At 38.3% G+C, this 16,150-nt stretch overlaps 3 protein-coding genes across 9 annotated transcripts in view; 2 read left to right on the top strand and 1 right to left on the bottom strand.

Moving 5' to 3' along the window:
- Positions 1–814, top strand: part of LOC144978145 (uncharacterized) — a 7,123-nt gene extending 6,309 nt beyond the window's left edge. Inside the window, exon 5 of the mRNA XM_078923810.1 lies at positions 555–814. Coding sequence (XP_078779936.1) covers positions 555–636 — 82 coding nt within the window. The 3' untranslated portion in view covers positions 637–814. The remainder of the gene's footprint in view (positions 1–554) is intronic.
- Positions 1–16,150, top strand: part of LOC144978146 (uncharacterized) — an 87,567-nt gene that overhangs the window by 68,158 nt on the left and 3,259 nt on the right. For all 7 annotated transcript variants that reach the window (XM_078923815.1, XM_078923814.1, XM_078923812.1 and 4 more), the window contains exons 3-4: positions 13,645–13,753; positions 15,462–15,583. In XM_078923815.1, the coding sequence (XP_078779941.1) occupies positions 13,645–13,753; positions 15,462–15,583 (231 nt within the window). The remainder of the gene's footprint in view (positions 1–13,644; positions 13,754–15,461; positions 15,584–16,150) is intronic.
- Positions 3,388–10,050, bottom strand: LOC144978142 (uncharacterized). The gene is made up of 2 exons (XM_078923807.1): positions 9,852–10,050; positions 3,388–6,188 (listed from the first exon to the last, which is right to left on the bottom strand). The coding sequence occupies exon 2, from the start codon at positions 5,457–5,459 to the stop codon at positions 4,410–4,412; it is 1,050 nt and encodes a 349-aa protein (XP_078779933.1). The 5' UTR covers positions 5,460–6,188; positions 9,852–10,050; the 3' UTR covers positions 3,388–4,409.

The following is a 16,150-nucleotide window of genomic DNA, read 5'->3' as shown; positions in this document are numbered from 1 at the left end:
ATCTAACAAATCTAGCTGCCCATTTACTGCTGGGTTGACAGCGGGGGTCGGGGGGGTGGGTGGGGGGGGGTCGGGGTGGTGGGTTCGGAAAATAACTCGACTGCACCCGGGATCGATCTTGGTCCCTTTGCTTTGCGTGTGAAGCGAGTGCCCTAACAACTGAGCTATCGGGACCCCCCCATATCACTAAATAATGTATAAAAATGTATGTGTGTACTCCCGAACCATCTCAATCCAAATCTCCACATCAGTATCATATTTGTTAACCATCGTCTCAAAACGGTTTTATGTCGGAACGAACCAGATGCTTAAAAGCCGAATTTAATGTTAAACTGGTCAAAAATATAAATTGTTGGCATTATCACCCTAAAATATGGTATCCATTCTCCTCAATAAAACACATAAACTCAACACAAGTCTGATATTCCTGGCTATATACTCAATTTTCAACGATCTTAACCAACCCGACTTAATACCATTTTGAGGCGAAGGGTCATAATATATAATTTGTGTCTGACTATTAATTTTTGATCTCTCCCCATTTCTTTCACCAGATATTTTCCATACACAGATAACGCCCAAGGGAAACCAAAATACGGCGTCGGATTACGCAAATGCGTCACAGCTCGTCGTTGAGATGAATGCGTCACAGTTTATCGTCAATTAAGAATGAATGCGTAACAGCAATTCTTTATTTATACTTTGAAAGTAGCAACAACGAAACGAAATGGGTCCAAGCACTAGTTAAAGTGTTCAATTAATCATCGAATGACATCTCAGAAAATCGAATTTTTAAAATAAAAGCTTTTTTCAAGTTTTGGTGATTTAGACTTTGTTTTCATATTTATGTTTATTCAATAGCTCAGTTGGTAGTAAAACTAATAAATAGAGGTGCCTAAATGAGTCAATAAAATGGAGATAAAGATAAAAGGAGTAAATCTGACTCATGAATGAACAAACGACGTTTCGGCCTTTGGCCTTTTAATTTATCATTCCCCTCTATTTAAATATAACTTTGAAACGCATCAGTCCACTCCGTTCTCCCACTTTCATTCTCTCTCTCTCTCTTTCTTATTTCTCTCTCTCTTTCTCTCTCTCTCTCTCTCTCATCTCTCTCTCTCTTTTTGTGTTGTGTGTGTGTGTGTGTGTGTCTATATATCTATATATATCTCTCTCCTCTCTTTTTTTCTTCAATATCTAACAGTGGAGTAGGGGACGACTAATAACACTATTGCTGTCTAGTATTCTTCAATAAACCCCCCCCCCCCCTCTCCCCATCCCCCTACTTATTCTTGAGATATATATATATATATATATATATATAATAAATATTATATATATAATATATATAATATATATATATATATAATAGAATGCAAATTTTCACTCACATTTTGTGGCCGAGACGCTTCATACGCAAAGGGAGGACCTCAATCTTGATATAGTTCAAATTTTTAACTCCCCCCCCCCCCACCCCTCACCCACCCCTTTCCTGTTCACCATGCAGTGATTTGAGTTTCTTGGCTCTACAAGGGGTCCCTGGCCAACAGCAACATTTAACATTTAATAGGACAGGACATGACGCCTGTTAGGCGATATTACAATATTTTCGGACAGAGACAACGCTGTTAATTAACGGCCAGGTACTCATTTACACCTGAGTACGGTGAGAGAATGTGAGTAAAGAGCCTTCTCCAAGGACGCAACTATGCGCCGAGCGAGGCTCGAACCCAGGACTTTCCGATCCGAAAGCGAGTGTCATACCACTAGACCGCATAGCCGCACGGTATGAAAATTGCCTTTGGGCCAGTAGAGTCAGGGTTCGAGTCCAGCTCTGAACAGCAAAAAGTGTCTTCACTTACACTTTCTCACAGTACTCATGTATAAAAACAAGTGCTTGGCCATATACAACGTTGTTGTGTCATGAATTAATATGGCTGCGCTGTCGCTATGGCCGCTTGTCGTGAATGTGTGTGTTACTTCGAGTGTGTCAGGCTGTTTTATAAAACTATTTTCCAGTTAGTAAAATTTGTTTCCATCAATAGTAATAAGTAATAGCGCTTCACAAGCGTCATGTCTTGTTCTGCATGTTAAATGCAACCTTTGTAAAACGCTTTGAGCATGTTCAGTGTAAATCGTTCTATCAATATAAAAGCTCAAATTTTTTTTATTAAATGCCTTGTAATCGAATTTCACCAAAATAAAAAAAAAGAATGAGAGATGGAATATATAAATATATAAAAATATAATTCCTTTTATTCATCCCCAGGGGGAAATTTGTCTTTAGGGTCTATCCCAAGGGAAGACGGGAATAATCCAGGCGTTAGCCGCAGTGCAGCGCCGCAAAGTGAACTAGAGCGAGGTGACTTGCTCAAGGCCACACAACGAGGCGGGTAGTCGAACTCGGTACCATTTGGGTACGAAGCAAAAACCGTACGGCTCTGAAGAATAAACTCTATGAAATTATTCTATTGAATACTTGAACCTGTGTCTTGGAATCTGAACTTTTTATTTCCATCGCGCACCAGCAAGCTCGATAGGGTTAATGAAAATATGAAACTTGAATTAAGCAAAGAATACTGTAAAACATATTTAAATATGGATCAAATTTATTTTCGTTGAGAATTTTAATAGTAATCATAATTTACATAGATACAAATGGAAACTGCTATAGATTTAATGTCATGATAATTTTAACCAACATGTACCTTGTACTGTATGATACAAGAACATGCTGATGGTGAGGGGAATCGCAAGAATGATAACGATGATAATGATAATTATGAGGATAATAATAAAATCATAAATATAAAGATGCTGACACTACTTCTACTACTACTACTACTACTACTACTACTACTACTACTACTACTACTACTACTACTGAAAATGATGTTGATAATAGCGATGATGGATGTGATGAAAATAATGATGATAATGACAGTAAAGATGGCAATGGTGACAATGACATCGACGATGATGATAATCACAATGAGGAGAAGGAGAAGATGAAAGATGAGATGATAATGATGATGATGAAGAAGAAGAAGAAGAAGAAGAAGAAGAGAAAAAGAAGAAGAAGAAGAAGAAGAAGAAGAAGAAGATAGAAGAAGAAGAAGAAGAAGAAAAGAAGAAATGGAAAAAGAAGAGAACGAATAGGTTGAGGAAGATGAGGAGGAGGAGCAGGAGGAGGAGGAGGAGGAGAAGGGTGAGGAGGATGAGAAGGAGGAATAGGAGAGTAAGAAGAAGATTGTTTAGAAACGAAACCAATAAACTATAATCCAAATAAAACCGGAAATCTTCAACAGCCAAAAATGTCGATGACAATAGCATTAAATCATGTTATATCATATAATTTTAACAACAACAAGCACAAATCGTTTCAATATAAATTTGCCAATCAATATCATTTGTGTGTAAAATAAAACAACACAGAGTTCTAAACAAATTTGCCAATCAATATCATTTGTGTGTAAAATAAAACAACACAGAGTTCTAAACAAATTTGCCAATCAATATCATTTGTGTGTAAAATAAAACAACACAGAGTTCTAAACAAATTTGCCAATTCATATCATTTGTGTGTAAAATAAAACAACACAGAGTTCTACACAAATTTGCCAATCAATATCATTTGTGTGTAAAATAGAACAACACAGAGTTCTAAACAAATTTCAAACGACAAAGTAATGAAACAAAATAATATATCACAATATTGCATTTCAAAAATCAAATCGGAAAAAAAATATTAGAATGAAGAAAATAAAAATTGAAATTCATGAATTTGAACATCTAGAAATAATTAGAACAATCAAAGGTTTTTTCTTGTTGTTGTTTTTTTTTTGCAATGCATTACGAGTATTTTTTATCATCATCATCATCATCATCATCATCATCATCATCATCATCATCATCATCATCAACATCATCATCATCATCTACAACAAAAACATTATTTATCAATATTAATGAAATCATATACTTTTCAATATTAATTTCCTTTCACAAGATATGCTACGCAACCCTTCTAATATGACGTAAATCGTTGTTTTCTTACCATACTCTTGTCTGTCACACAATAGCAAATCATTAACACACACACACATACTCTCTCTCTCTCACACACACAGAGTCTCTCTCTCTCTCTCACACACACACACACACTCTCTCTCTCTCTCTCTCACTATTTCTACTTCTATCTTTCTCACTTTCTCTTTCCTTTATTCCCCGAATATCTCATATCACTCACTTTCTCCCTCTTCCATTTCAGATATTCACTTACTTAGCTTTCTTTCTCCTTCACATTTATTTGTTGCCTCTTTCCGTTCCCTCCCCCCCCCCCCCACTCTCTCTCTCTCTCTCTTCTCCCCCTCCACCCCCACCCCCCTCATCGTCCACCTCCATCCATGCTAACACAAGAGTTCCTGTGCTTCCACACAAATGTACCCCGGCGTTTTCGAGACTTTCGCAGGAACAGTTCGATAAGGCATGCACAGTTGTTGCCTTTCCAAGGTTCGGATTTTCCCCAAGGGAGTGCGCATCGGTCTGGTGAACAGCTGCTGGTGCGCCATCGTGGAGAAGAGAGATCGGGTCGTGGACGGGATACGGTTAATTTCGAGACCTGTCGGGCAATATGCCGGGAATGTTTGACACTTCTGTCGCTGGCCCATCGTGGCCAAGGACTGGGGTGGGTTGTACGATACGTTGTTTTGTGTTTTGGACGACAAGCTCTTGATGTCTATCCCGAGCATCGTCGAGATGAGGAACTCTTCCGATTTCTCGGGGTTTACCGACGGGAATTTGACCAATAAGATCGTGCTCGGCTTTTTCGGCCGGAGTTGTCTGACAGTCGGGTAGTTCCTGTTCAGGTCGAGGTAGCTCCCGTATGTATGGTTGGTCGTCGGGAACTGAACAGGCGTGTAGTGGTAAGCGTTGTCCGCTAACCGTTTCTCGATCTCTCCTCTTTTCTCCGAGCCCAAGCAAACTTCCGGTAACGGTTCCATCGCGGTGGCCACTTCCGTTTCGCAGGTCATCGAGCGCTTCGCTTCCCACTGGCGGTAGCCTTCGTCGTTATCCGCGGTGAAATATTCGTCGATATCCGAGGTGGTGGTGATGTCGTGATGTTTGGAGATCGTTCCGTTCACATTATTGCCGACACCGCCGCTGCCCAGATTCGTCGGATGGGTGTTTACGGTGCCCAAACCCCCTGCCCACTCCACGTTCCTCAGAAAAGGAATATTGTGATATTTCGGCAACTCCCCCGGATACGGTATCATTTCGTTACGGCCAATGATCTTCCCCTTTGAGCTGAAACCAGACTTGTACGTTTTCGGCGTCAACTCGTACGTGTACGACAAAGGCGGCTTGATGGTCAGATATCCAACCCGAGCCTGATCAGGAAATCCCACCGTTCCTGGAGTGACCTCGACTCCACACAAAGATGAATGAATTCCAGACATTTTGTTTTTATCCCCGATGTATTCTACTTTAAACAAAATAATTAAAAGTAATATCTGGATTGGATGCAATAATACGATTTCAAATTAAACAGTCTTAATTTTTAAATTCTTCTTTTTAAAGATAACAAACAATACCAAACAACGTTATTTATTTGATGCTTTGATTTAACAAGTTATTTAAGGACGTTTGATTAAGGACCCCAATGGTATATCTTGAAGCAACTTGAAGATCAATTGAATAATTACGGGTTTCGTCTTCTATTCAATCAATTTTGGAGTAAGACAACTTCAATTTGAATAGTGAAGAATGGTGTTTTTGTCTTTGGGTAGTGTTCTATATTTTCCTCCTCCAGTCATTAATTTACAGTAGAGCGAGGTTGAGACGACCTGCTCGATTTAACAACAACAACAACAATCGTGATTTCTCGATCTCGTCGTTTTAGCGTGATGATATCAATAGTTTATGACCGTAAACTTTCTCCTTTTTTTATTCTTTTACCACACGGTAATAATGTTTAACGGAATGTAAACAATAACAGTTTATCAAATGCGTCTCTATATTATTGTACGATATCCAACCATATATTATTTTGGTTGGTCACAAGCGATGTTGTATTAGTTGATCAAAATACAGCAGGGTACTTTGTAACATCTTTGTCATCAGATTGATGTCGGTCTTAGAAACGGGGGTGAAATATACAATGGTTTACGGTCACAACGATACAAAAGCTGTAAAAATTATAATAATAATATACAAAAAATGGATATATCAGCTTCAAAAGAGAAAAAAAACAAACCAAAAAGCAAAAAAAAAAACAAAACAAAAAAAAACAAAAAACAAAAAAAAAAACCCAACAGAAAAACAAAAAAAAAACAAAAAACAACATAAAAAACTCGAAACGATTCGAGCTCAAAACCCTTCTTCAGACAATAACATTGAAGGCTTTTGAGCCCGAAATGTTCTGTTTAAAAGCTTTGACTAATAATTAATGTTTACGTAAGTTCTATCAATATAACACAGGGAAGCAAAACGATTGTTAAAACGAGGATAAATTTCAAAAGAAATAGTTTATACAATGTTTACTGTAAAGCCATCAAAATAACAATGGGAAACAAAACAAGGTATATTTTAAAGGAAATTGTTTTGACTAATAAATAATGTTTACTTCAATACTATCAATTTAACTCAGAAAAACAAAATCGAAGATAAAAAGTGAAAAGGATTTGTCTTGTAAATAATGTTTACTTCAATGGTTTGGTATATCCGTAGCCATCGTTAATCTATAGATAGTATGCAGATGACGTCACTCAGGCCTTTGTTATTGTTTTTTTGCCATCCGCGTTTATGAGCAATGCTCACTGAACTGTATTAACCTGACTATAAACGTTCATGGATACACACAGTTTTGTGTGTTGGTCCGTTATACTTCCGGATGGCAATGTTATGAGCTTCTTAGCCAAGCGCATACTATCTATAGCCTGACACGAGAACCCTCTAGGACTGGCAGTTTGACGTCATTTTTTTAGGTTTGTGTAGCGTCTAGTGAGTTGTCGTTAGTAGAGCTTGTTAGGAAGCAAGTTATTTCATTGGTTGAACTATTGAATACAACTCACGATTTGTTTTCTTTTGTGGCAAAAGACTGGCATTTTGACGTCATTTTTTGGTCAGTGCCAGGCTTTAACTTAACGATGGCTTCGGTATATCATGGGGAAATAAAATGGAAGATAACATTTAAACGAAATAGTTTTACTTGGAAATAATGTTTACTTTAATACTATTAATATAACACAGGGAAACAAAGAGAAAAAAAGAAATGATTGGAATAGTTTTGACTAGTAAACAATGTTTACTTCAATACTATCAATATATAACCGAGGTTAGCAAAAAGAAAAAAAAAAAGAAAAATTTCAAAAGAAATAATTTTAACTAGTAAAGAATGTTTACTTCAATATAACACTGGGAAGCAAAAAAAAAAAAAAAATGAAAAAAAAGGAAAAATCCAATAAAAACCAAAAAACAAAAACAAAAGACAAATACAAAACAAAAAACAAACAAAAAAAGATTAATTATACAAACGGATAGTGTTAACTAATTATCAATGTTTACTTCAACACTGTAAATTATAATGAAAACAAATTTGAAGAGAAAAAAGAGAAAAATATTTGACTCGTAATTAATGTTTACTTCAATGGTATTAATGTGACACAGGGAAACAAGATGGAAGATAAATTAAATGTGAAATGGAATAGGTATTGCCTTGTAAATAGTAATTACTTCAAGTGTATTCATGCATCACTGGGAAGCAGACATAGAAAATAGATTTTTATTAAATACTTTTGACCAGTAAATTTTAATGATTACTTAAATACTATTGATATAACACAGGAAAGCACAAAAAAAACCCCCAAAAAACAAACAAAAAAAAACAAAACAAAAAAAATCCCCCAAAAAACCAACAAAAAACCAAAACAAACCCCCCAAAACAAAACAAAAACAAACAGAAAAAACAACAACAAAAAAAAAACAACAACAACAAAGCAAAACAAAACAAAACAAAACAAAAACTAAAAACCATTAAAAAAAAAACAAACCCCCCAAAAAAAAAAAAGAAAAGAAAAAAAAATCCCCCAAATATTTGACCATCGTAAATGTTATTTTAAAAAATACTGCGAAGAAAGAGAATATCGAACTACAACAAAGCAAGGAGGAATGCTTGACTGCCTTTAATAATAAGTAAATATTCATTTATTATGGAGGTTTCTAATAGCAATACAATTTGGACTAAGGATGCAACATCCTCTATGTCTCAATACGAACAAGAATGTAGTGAGTAGATAAGTGCCAGAAGACAATACGCTCAACAGTCGTGACGTCACTTCCCTCGTAATGACGCATGGTAACTTAGTAACTGGCTCTAAACTATCGGAACAATGGCGGCCGCCCTTATGAAATATTTCTCCGACGAGCATAAAAGCGTATCCAGAGGAAAAAAAAACACATTATAAATCTGATCATGTTTTGACTTTTACCCATTCTGATCACAAGACATTTGAAAAGTTCTAGCCAGCATGATGAATAAAAAGTACCGATTTTCTTTGTTTAGAACCATGATGACCGCCGTTGCTGGGCGACGTGACATCGGGTTATTGAATCCTATTGAGTATACATAAAAAGTTTGCGGCGATGATGAGGGTTCGAACATATGACCCTACTATTACGACAACGCCGCCTGGCCGCGAGAGGGACGTTCCGCAATCGATGCCATCCACTTCCACCACTCTGAATACTAATCTGCTAGGAGTTGGGGGTTTGCAAAAATGAACAAAATATCAAGCACAGAATGTTTCAGGCTCAAATCCCATTTACAGGAAATGGCAAAAAGCGACGTATACATATAGGCAGGGCTGACATCCGAACATCCTTTGGGGTTTAGTTTAATATTGTTGAAATGGACAATAATTTGCGTATATCTTTTTGAGATTTCCATTACAACAATGAGCCCATAATGAATTGGGTTATCAGACCTGGAAATAAGTGCACGTTGGCAAAATCCCTTAACCCTCTCCATACCAACTACAGGAGCATACTATTTCCTGCCCATCAATGTTTTTTTTTCCCTCTTAACAACGATACTGCCACATTATCTCATTCGTCTGTAGTGTTTCTTTCATCCTGTTTTGTTGATAAAGGGGAAACCTGAAACGTCCATTTTAGGGAGGCCTTCCGAAAGTTCATCGTGCTAAGGGAAATAACCCAAATATTCCATGAACTAATCCTAAGAAAAACTACAACCTTGTACTTGTAACTAACCCTAATAGGAAAAACAAACACCCTATCACCTTTACCTAATAGACAAAAAAAAAATATTTAGGACTGCTTTGCACTACCTTTCAATACTTCAAAAATCAAAATGGCGGCCGAGAATCAAAACAAAGGTCAAATTAGGACATTTTAAACTTTCACTAATCTATCAAGGTTTGTTCTGGAGTTTTAAAAATGCTTCTATATCATAACAAATTGAATGGGAGGCCTTCCGAAAGCTCCTACGTCCTCAGTATTCTTGTTCTAGTATGGGGTTTGGGGTTTTTAAAGTCTCCCCCCCTCCTAAACTCCCTACTAGAACATTATAAAAAAGTTTTCCCCCTCCAAAACCCTCCTACCCCCTACTATAACATTATGAAAAAAGTTCCCCCCCCCCTCCCAAACTCACTACTAGAACATTATAAAAAAAGTTTCCCCCTCCCAAACCCCCCTACCCCCTACTAGAACATTATAAAAAAAGTTTCCCCCTCCCAAACCCCCCTACCCCCTACTAGAACATTATTTAAAAAAAGATACTGGGGAAGGCCTTCCCAACAAATAAACACAAATTATGCTTTAAGATACTTCACCCATCGGCAAGATGTAAAACAAACAGAAAATGGTTGAGAGATCCAAAGTATTGGATGTGTTGTCTACGATGACATTGGCTGCTATGCACCGTGTTTTGTAATGGTGCTTTTCCGTGCTTTCGTGTGCTTGATTCTCATTTTAATATTTATTGCATACCGAAAAATAAAATTGATAATTAAAAGCTTGCTAATGTTAAAACAATGATGAAGTCGAAATTTACATCAGGTCCAGTTTTTTTTTCAAAAGCCACCCCCCCCCCCAAAAAAAAAAAACCACCAACAAAAAAAAACCAACAAAACAAAACAACCCCCCCCCCAATCCCCTCCTCCCCATCCGCAAAAGAAAAAAACAAATAACAAAAAAACAACAACAAAAAAACAAAACAAAAACAAACAAAACAAAACAAACAAAACAAAACAAAACAAAAACAACGACATAAGACCAAAATGAAAAAAAAAAATAAACACAGAAAAAAAAAAATAACAACTGACAAATATAATGTTCTACTCAAATTTCCATCAACTACAAGATTGACGACCCAAAGTGTAGATAGTGTAGGTACTACTTATTTGCAGGTTTGACAATCAAATTTGTCACTACGGCCTACTCTCAAACCAACGCAAACATTTTGTCCAAAATTTCAAGCCCATTTATTTTCCGTCCGGTTATCAGATCTATTACGTAGTAACTACCCCATCTACTCCAATGCCCACAACCACGAATAAAACTTAGAAATCGTTATTCATCCTTGCTTTTTTTTTCTTCTATCAATCAATAAATTGCTCTATTCTATGCTCAACGATCTGTATCTTATTCAAACAAACAAATCTTTGTATTCGTTGTTTCCAATTTTAAACATATTTCCTGATGGATAAATAAAGTTTATTCATATATATATTTATTTATTTGTTAATTAATTAATTAATGAATATATCTACCTATTTATCTATTTCTATTTATCTATTTTAATGTATTCATATGCCATTTTAAATTTGGATATATCCTTCATTCCGTTACACATATGACAAATTTAGCCACCAGTTAAAATAAAGGCCCCTTTCTTCATTCATCCAATCATCCAGCATTGTTTTAGCCTCTCATCCATCAATCAATCCACTCATCCACCTACCAATCCATATGTCCTTCCATCTTTCTTCTCTTCCTCCATTCATCCCCTCATCCATCCACTCATCCATCTACCCATTCATCCATTCATCGCTCCATCCACCCACACATCTCTCCATTCATCCATTAATCCATCCACCCATCCTTCTTGACATCCATCAATCCAATCCATTCATCCATGAAACTATCATTTATCCATCCACTACACATCCATTCAACAATCTACCCTGACAAATTCATCCCAAACCATCTTGTTATCCATTCATCTCTCTATCACCCTGCCATTATTCATTCATCAATCCATCCAACCATCCATAATTTATTAACCATCTATCCATACAGCCATCTGTCCATCCATCCATCCATCCATCCACCCACCAATCCACCCATCCATCCATCTATCCATTCACAATCCACCCATCCATCCATCCTGCAATCCATCCATCCTGCAATCCATCCATCCATCCATCACCATACATCCAAATCCATCCATCCACCATCCATCCATCCATCCATCCATCCATTCATCCACCCACCCATCCATCTATCCATCCCATCACCCTCCATCCATCCATCCCAATCCATCCACACATCCATCCATCCACCATCCACCAATCCACCCATCTCATCCATCCACCCATCCATCCACCAATCCACCGATCCATCCATCCATCCATCCACCAACCTCCACCCCATCCATCCATCCACACCACCATCCATCCATCATCCATCCACCCATCCTTTCCCATCCATCCATCCATCCATCCATCACATCCATCCCATCCACTCCAATCCATCCACCACCATCCATCCATCCCATCACCATCCATCCATCCACCACATCCATCCATTCATCCATACCATCCACCCATCCCTACCATCCATCCATCCATCCATCCATCATATCCACTCACCCATCCATCTACCATCCATTCACACCATCCTCCATCCACACACATTCCATCCATCCACCAACCATCCTTTATCCACATCCTCATCACCACTCCAATTCACTCATCAACCATCCACCATCCAATCATCCATCCATACCATCCACCATCCATCCATCCATCCATCCCATCCATCCACCATCATACCATCATCCATCTCCATCCTCCATCCAATCCATCCATCCATCCACACACCACCCCATCCATCTCATCCATCCATCCACATCCACCCATCCATCCATCCCAATCCATCCATCCCAATCCATCCATCCATCCATCCATACATCCATCCATCCATCCATACCTCAAATCTCCATCCATCATCATCCATCATCCACACCATCCAATCCATCCATATCACCCATCATCCATCCATCCATCCATCATCCACCATCCATCCATCCATCCATCCACCATCCACCATCCATCATCCATCCATCTCCATCCATCCATCCAACCACCATCCATCCATCCATCCCATCCCATCCCATCCATCATCCATCCATCATCCACCATCCATCCACCAATCCACCCATCCATCCATCCACATCCACCACCAATCCCCATCCACCATCCATCCATCAATCCATCCACCCATCCATCCATCCATTATCCCCACCCATCCACCATCCATCCATCATCCATCCATCATTCACCACTCCATCACCATCCATCCACCAATCCACCCATCCACCACATCCATCCATCCATCCACCAATCCACCCATCCACCCATCCATCCATCCATCCACCCATCCACCCATCCATCCATCCATCCATCCATCCATCCATCCATTCATCCACCCATTCATCCATCCATCCATCCATCCATCCATCCACACACCCACCCATCCATCTATCCATCCATTCACCCATCCACTCATCCATCCATCCTGCAATCCATCCATCCTGCAATCCATCCATCCATCCATCCATACATCCATCCATCCATCCATCCACCCATCCACCAATCCATCCATCCATCCATCCATCCATTCATCCACCCACCCATCCATCTATCCATCCATTCACCCATCCATCCATCCATCCACCAATCCATCCATCCATCCATCCATCCATCCATCCACCAATCCACCCATCCATCCATCCATCCATCCATCCATCCATCCATCCATCCATCCACCAATCCACCCATACATCCATCCATCCATCCATCCACCAATCCACCCATCCATCCATCCACCCATCCATCCACCAATCTACCCATCCATCCATCCATCCATCAATCCATCCATCAATCCATCCATCCATCTATTCACCCACCCATCCATCCATCGATCCATCCATCTATTCACCCACCCATCCATCCATCCATCCATCCACACACCCACCCATCTATCCATCCATTCACCCATCCATCCATCCATCCACCAATCCACCCATCCATCCATCCATCCATCCACCAATCCACCAATCAATCCATCCATCCATCCTTCCATCCATCCATCCATTTATCTATTTATCCATCCATCCATCCATCTATCCATCCATCCATCCATCCACCAATCAATCCACCCATCCATCCATATCCACAAATCCACCAATCCATCCATCCACCCATCCACCCATCCACCCATCCATCCATCCATCCATCCACCCACCCATCCATCCATCCACCCATCCATCCATCATATTCACCAGTACCATGTGTACCCTAATCCACCTCCCACCCCCCCCCCCCACCCCCTTATTAACAGGACAACGTACAGTAATATGAACGACTGGATGAGACTCCAGGGCCGAGTAGCAAACTCCCAGGCTCCCGTCATGTACACTGGGGTGGGAGGATTTCAACAGTTACCATCAGTACGTATTTTAAAAATTAAATTTTATTGAGCTTATATATAGCGCAATATCCATTTAAAGTACTCAAAGCGCTTTACAAGGGGTCCCTGGCCAACAGCAATAATTAACACGCAGGACTAGACATGACGCCTGTTAGGCGAAAGTACAATTCTTTCGGACAGAGACAACGCTGTTAACGGCCAGATACTCATTTTACACCTGAGTACGTCGAGAGAATGTGAGTCCAGAGCCTTTTCCATGGACTCAACTATGCGCCGAGCGAGGCTCGAACCCAGGATCTTCCGATCCGAAAGCGTGTCATACACTAGACCACATAGCCGCAAAATACTCCATCGAGAATCTAAAAAACAAAACAAAACCAAACAAAAATAAAAACAACTGACAAATATCATGTTCTACTCAATTTTCCATCAACAGCAATAATTAACACGCAGGACTAGACATGACGCCTGTTAGGCGAAAGTACAATTCTTTCGGACAGAGACAATGCTGTTAACGGCCAGATACTCATTTTACACCTGAGTACGGCGAGAGAATGTGAGTCCAGAGCCTTTTCCATGGACTCAACTATGCGCCGAGCGAGGCTCGAACCCAGGATCTTCCGATCCGAAAGCGTGTCATACCACTAGACCACATAGCCGCAAAATACTCCATCGAGAATCTAAAAAACAAAACAAAACCAAACAAAAATAAAAACAACTGACAAATATCATGTTCTACTCAATTTTCCATCAACTACGAAATTGGCTACCCAAAGCGTCCTTACCCTACCGTAGTTCCGACACTTTACAGAGGTTGAAGGTCATGGACGCGGCTATGCGGTCTTGTGGTATGACACTCGCTTTCGGATCGGGATGTCCTGGTTCGAGCCTCGCTCACGCATAGTTGAGTCCTTGGAAAAGAGACTCTTTACTCACATTCTCTCACCGTATCCTGGTGTAAAATGAGTACCTGCCGTTAACAGCGTTGTCTTTGTCCGAAAAATTGTAATATCGCCAAACAGGCGTCATGTCATGTCCCTTCCTACATGTTAAATGTTAATGTTGACCAGGGGCTCCTTGTAAATGGCTTTCAGCATCATCATCATCATCATCATTATTATTATTATTATTATTATTATTATTATTACTATTTTTAGTATTATTATTATTATTGTTTATTATTATTATTATTATTATTATTATTATTATTTTTATTATTATTATTATTTTTATTATTATTATTATTATTATTATTATTATTATTATTATTATTTTTATTATTATTATTTTTATTATTATTATTATATTATTATTATTATTATTATTATATTATTATTATTATTATTATTATTATTATTATTATCATTTTTAAATATTTGTTATTATTATTTTTATTTTTTATTATTATTATATTGTGAGTTATAAATGTGTAACCAAATGACAAATTGCCACTATTTTGAGGGCAATAAAGATATATTATTATTATTGTTATTATTATTATTATTTATTATTATTATTATTATTATTATTATTATTATTATTATTATTATTATTATTATTATTATTATTGTATTATTATTATTATTATTATTATTATTATTATTATTATTATTATTATTATTATTATTATTACCATTATCATTATTAGCACATTTAGTGATAGTTATTGCGCTATATAAAAGCTCAATTTAAAGGTGAAATTGTATGATTTATTTCGTCCTAACCAGGTGGAGGTATCGGACGTTGAGACCGAAGCGCTGAAGAAAGACTACGAGGACACCTTCAAGAGATCTTACTCAGACTTGGCCCATCAGATAGCTTACCGGTACCCTAACCCTGGACTTCCCAGGTTCGATAACAACTTGTTTGTTATTTTGCATATAGGGAATGAGATTAGCGGAAGAGTAGCGTCCATTGGTTGGACTCACCTTAAAGAGAGAACGTAAACATGGTTTTGCGCATGCGTCTCTCTCGTCCTCGCTTTCGGTGAAGTGTCTCATGCCGCTTTCACTGGAAACGAGGACGAAAGACGCATGCACACAACCAACATGACGTTCTCGCTCTAATAACTTTTCCGCCGGTGACGTCCTCCAATCAAGGGACGCTACTCTTCCGCTATTCTCATTCCCTATATTAATTATATTTGTATCACTTGTTTTGTTTTTATGTTTTTAAGGGTTTTACGGCGCTTACAACACATTTATGTAATATCAGCGCCAGTAAAAAGGAAGAAAATGGGATAGTGAAAAGTTCTAGAATTACAATTAAAGCACCAAAAAAAGGTAAGATAAAGGGGAATTGGTTCAAATAAGAAATAGATATAGATTCCAAGAGCACACTATCAAAGTACTTACTTTGAGATCACATAAAAGTCTCACCCAGACACAAGCACAGGTACCCACTAAAAGGAATACAA

Source organism: Berghia stephanieae, chromosome 8 (assembly GCF_034508935.2).
Source record: "Berghia stephanieae isolate SIO BIC M18660-M18661 chromosome 8, UCSD_Bste_1.3, whole genome shotgun sequence".
Taxonomy (NCBI): domain Eukaryota; kingdom Metazoa; phylum Mollusca; class Gastropoda; order Nudibranchia; family Aeolidiidae; genus Berghia; species Berghia stephanieae.
This window is presented reverse-complemented; position numbering and strand designations above follow the sequence as displayed.

Excerpts from the sequence above, each read along its gene's own strand:
- LOC144978142 (XM_078923807.1), bottom strand. The coding sequence starts at position 5,459 with ATGTCTGGAATTCATTCATCTTTGTGTGGAGTCGAGGTCACTCCAGGA.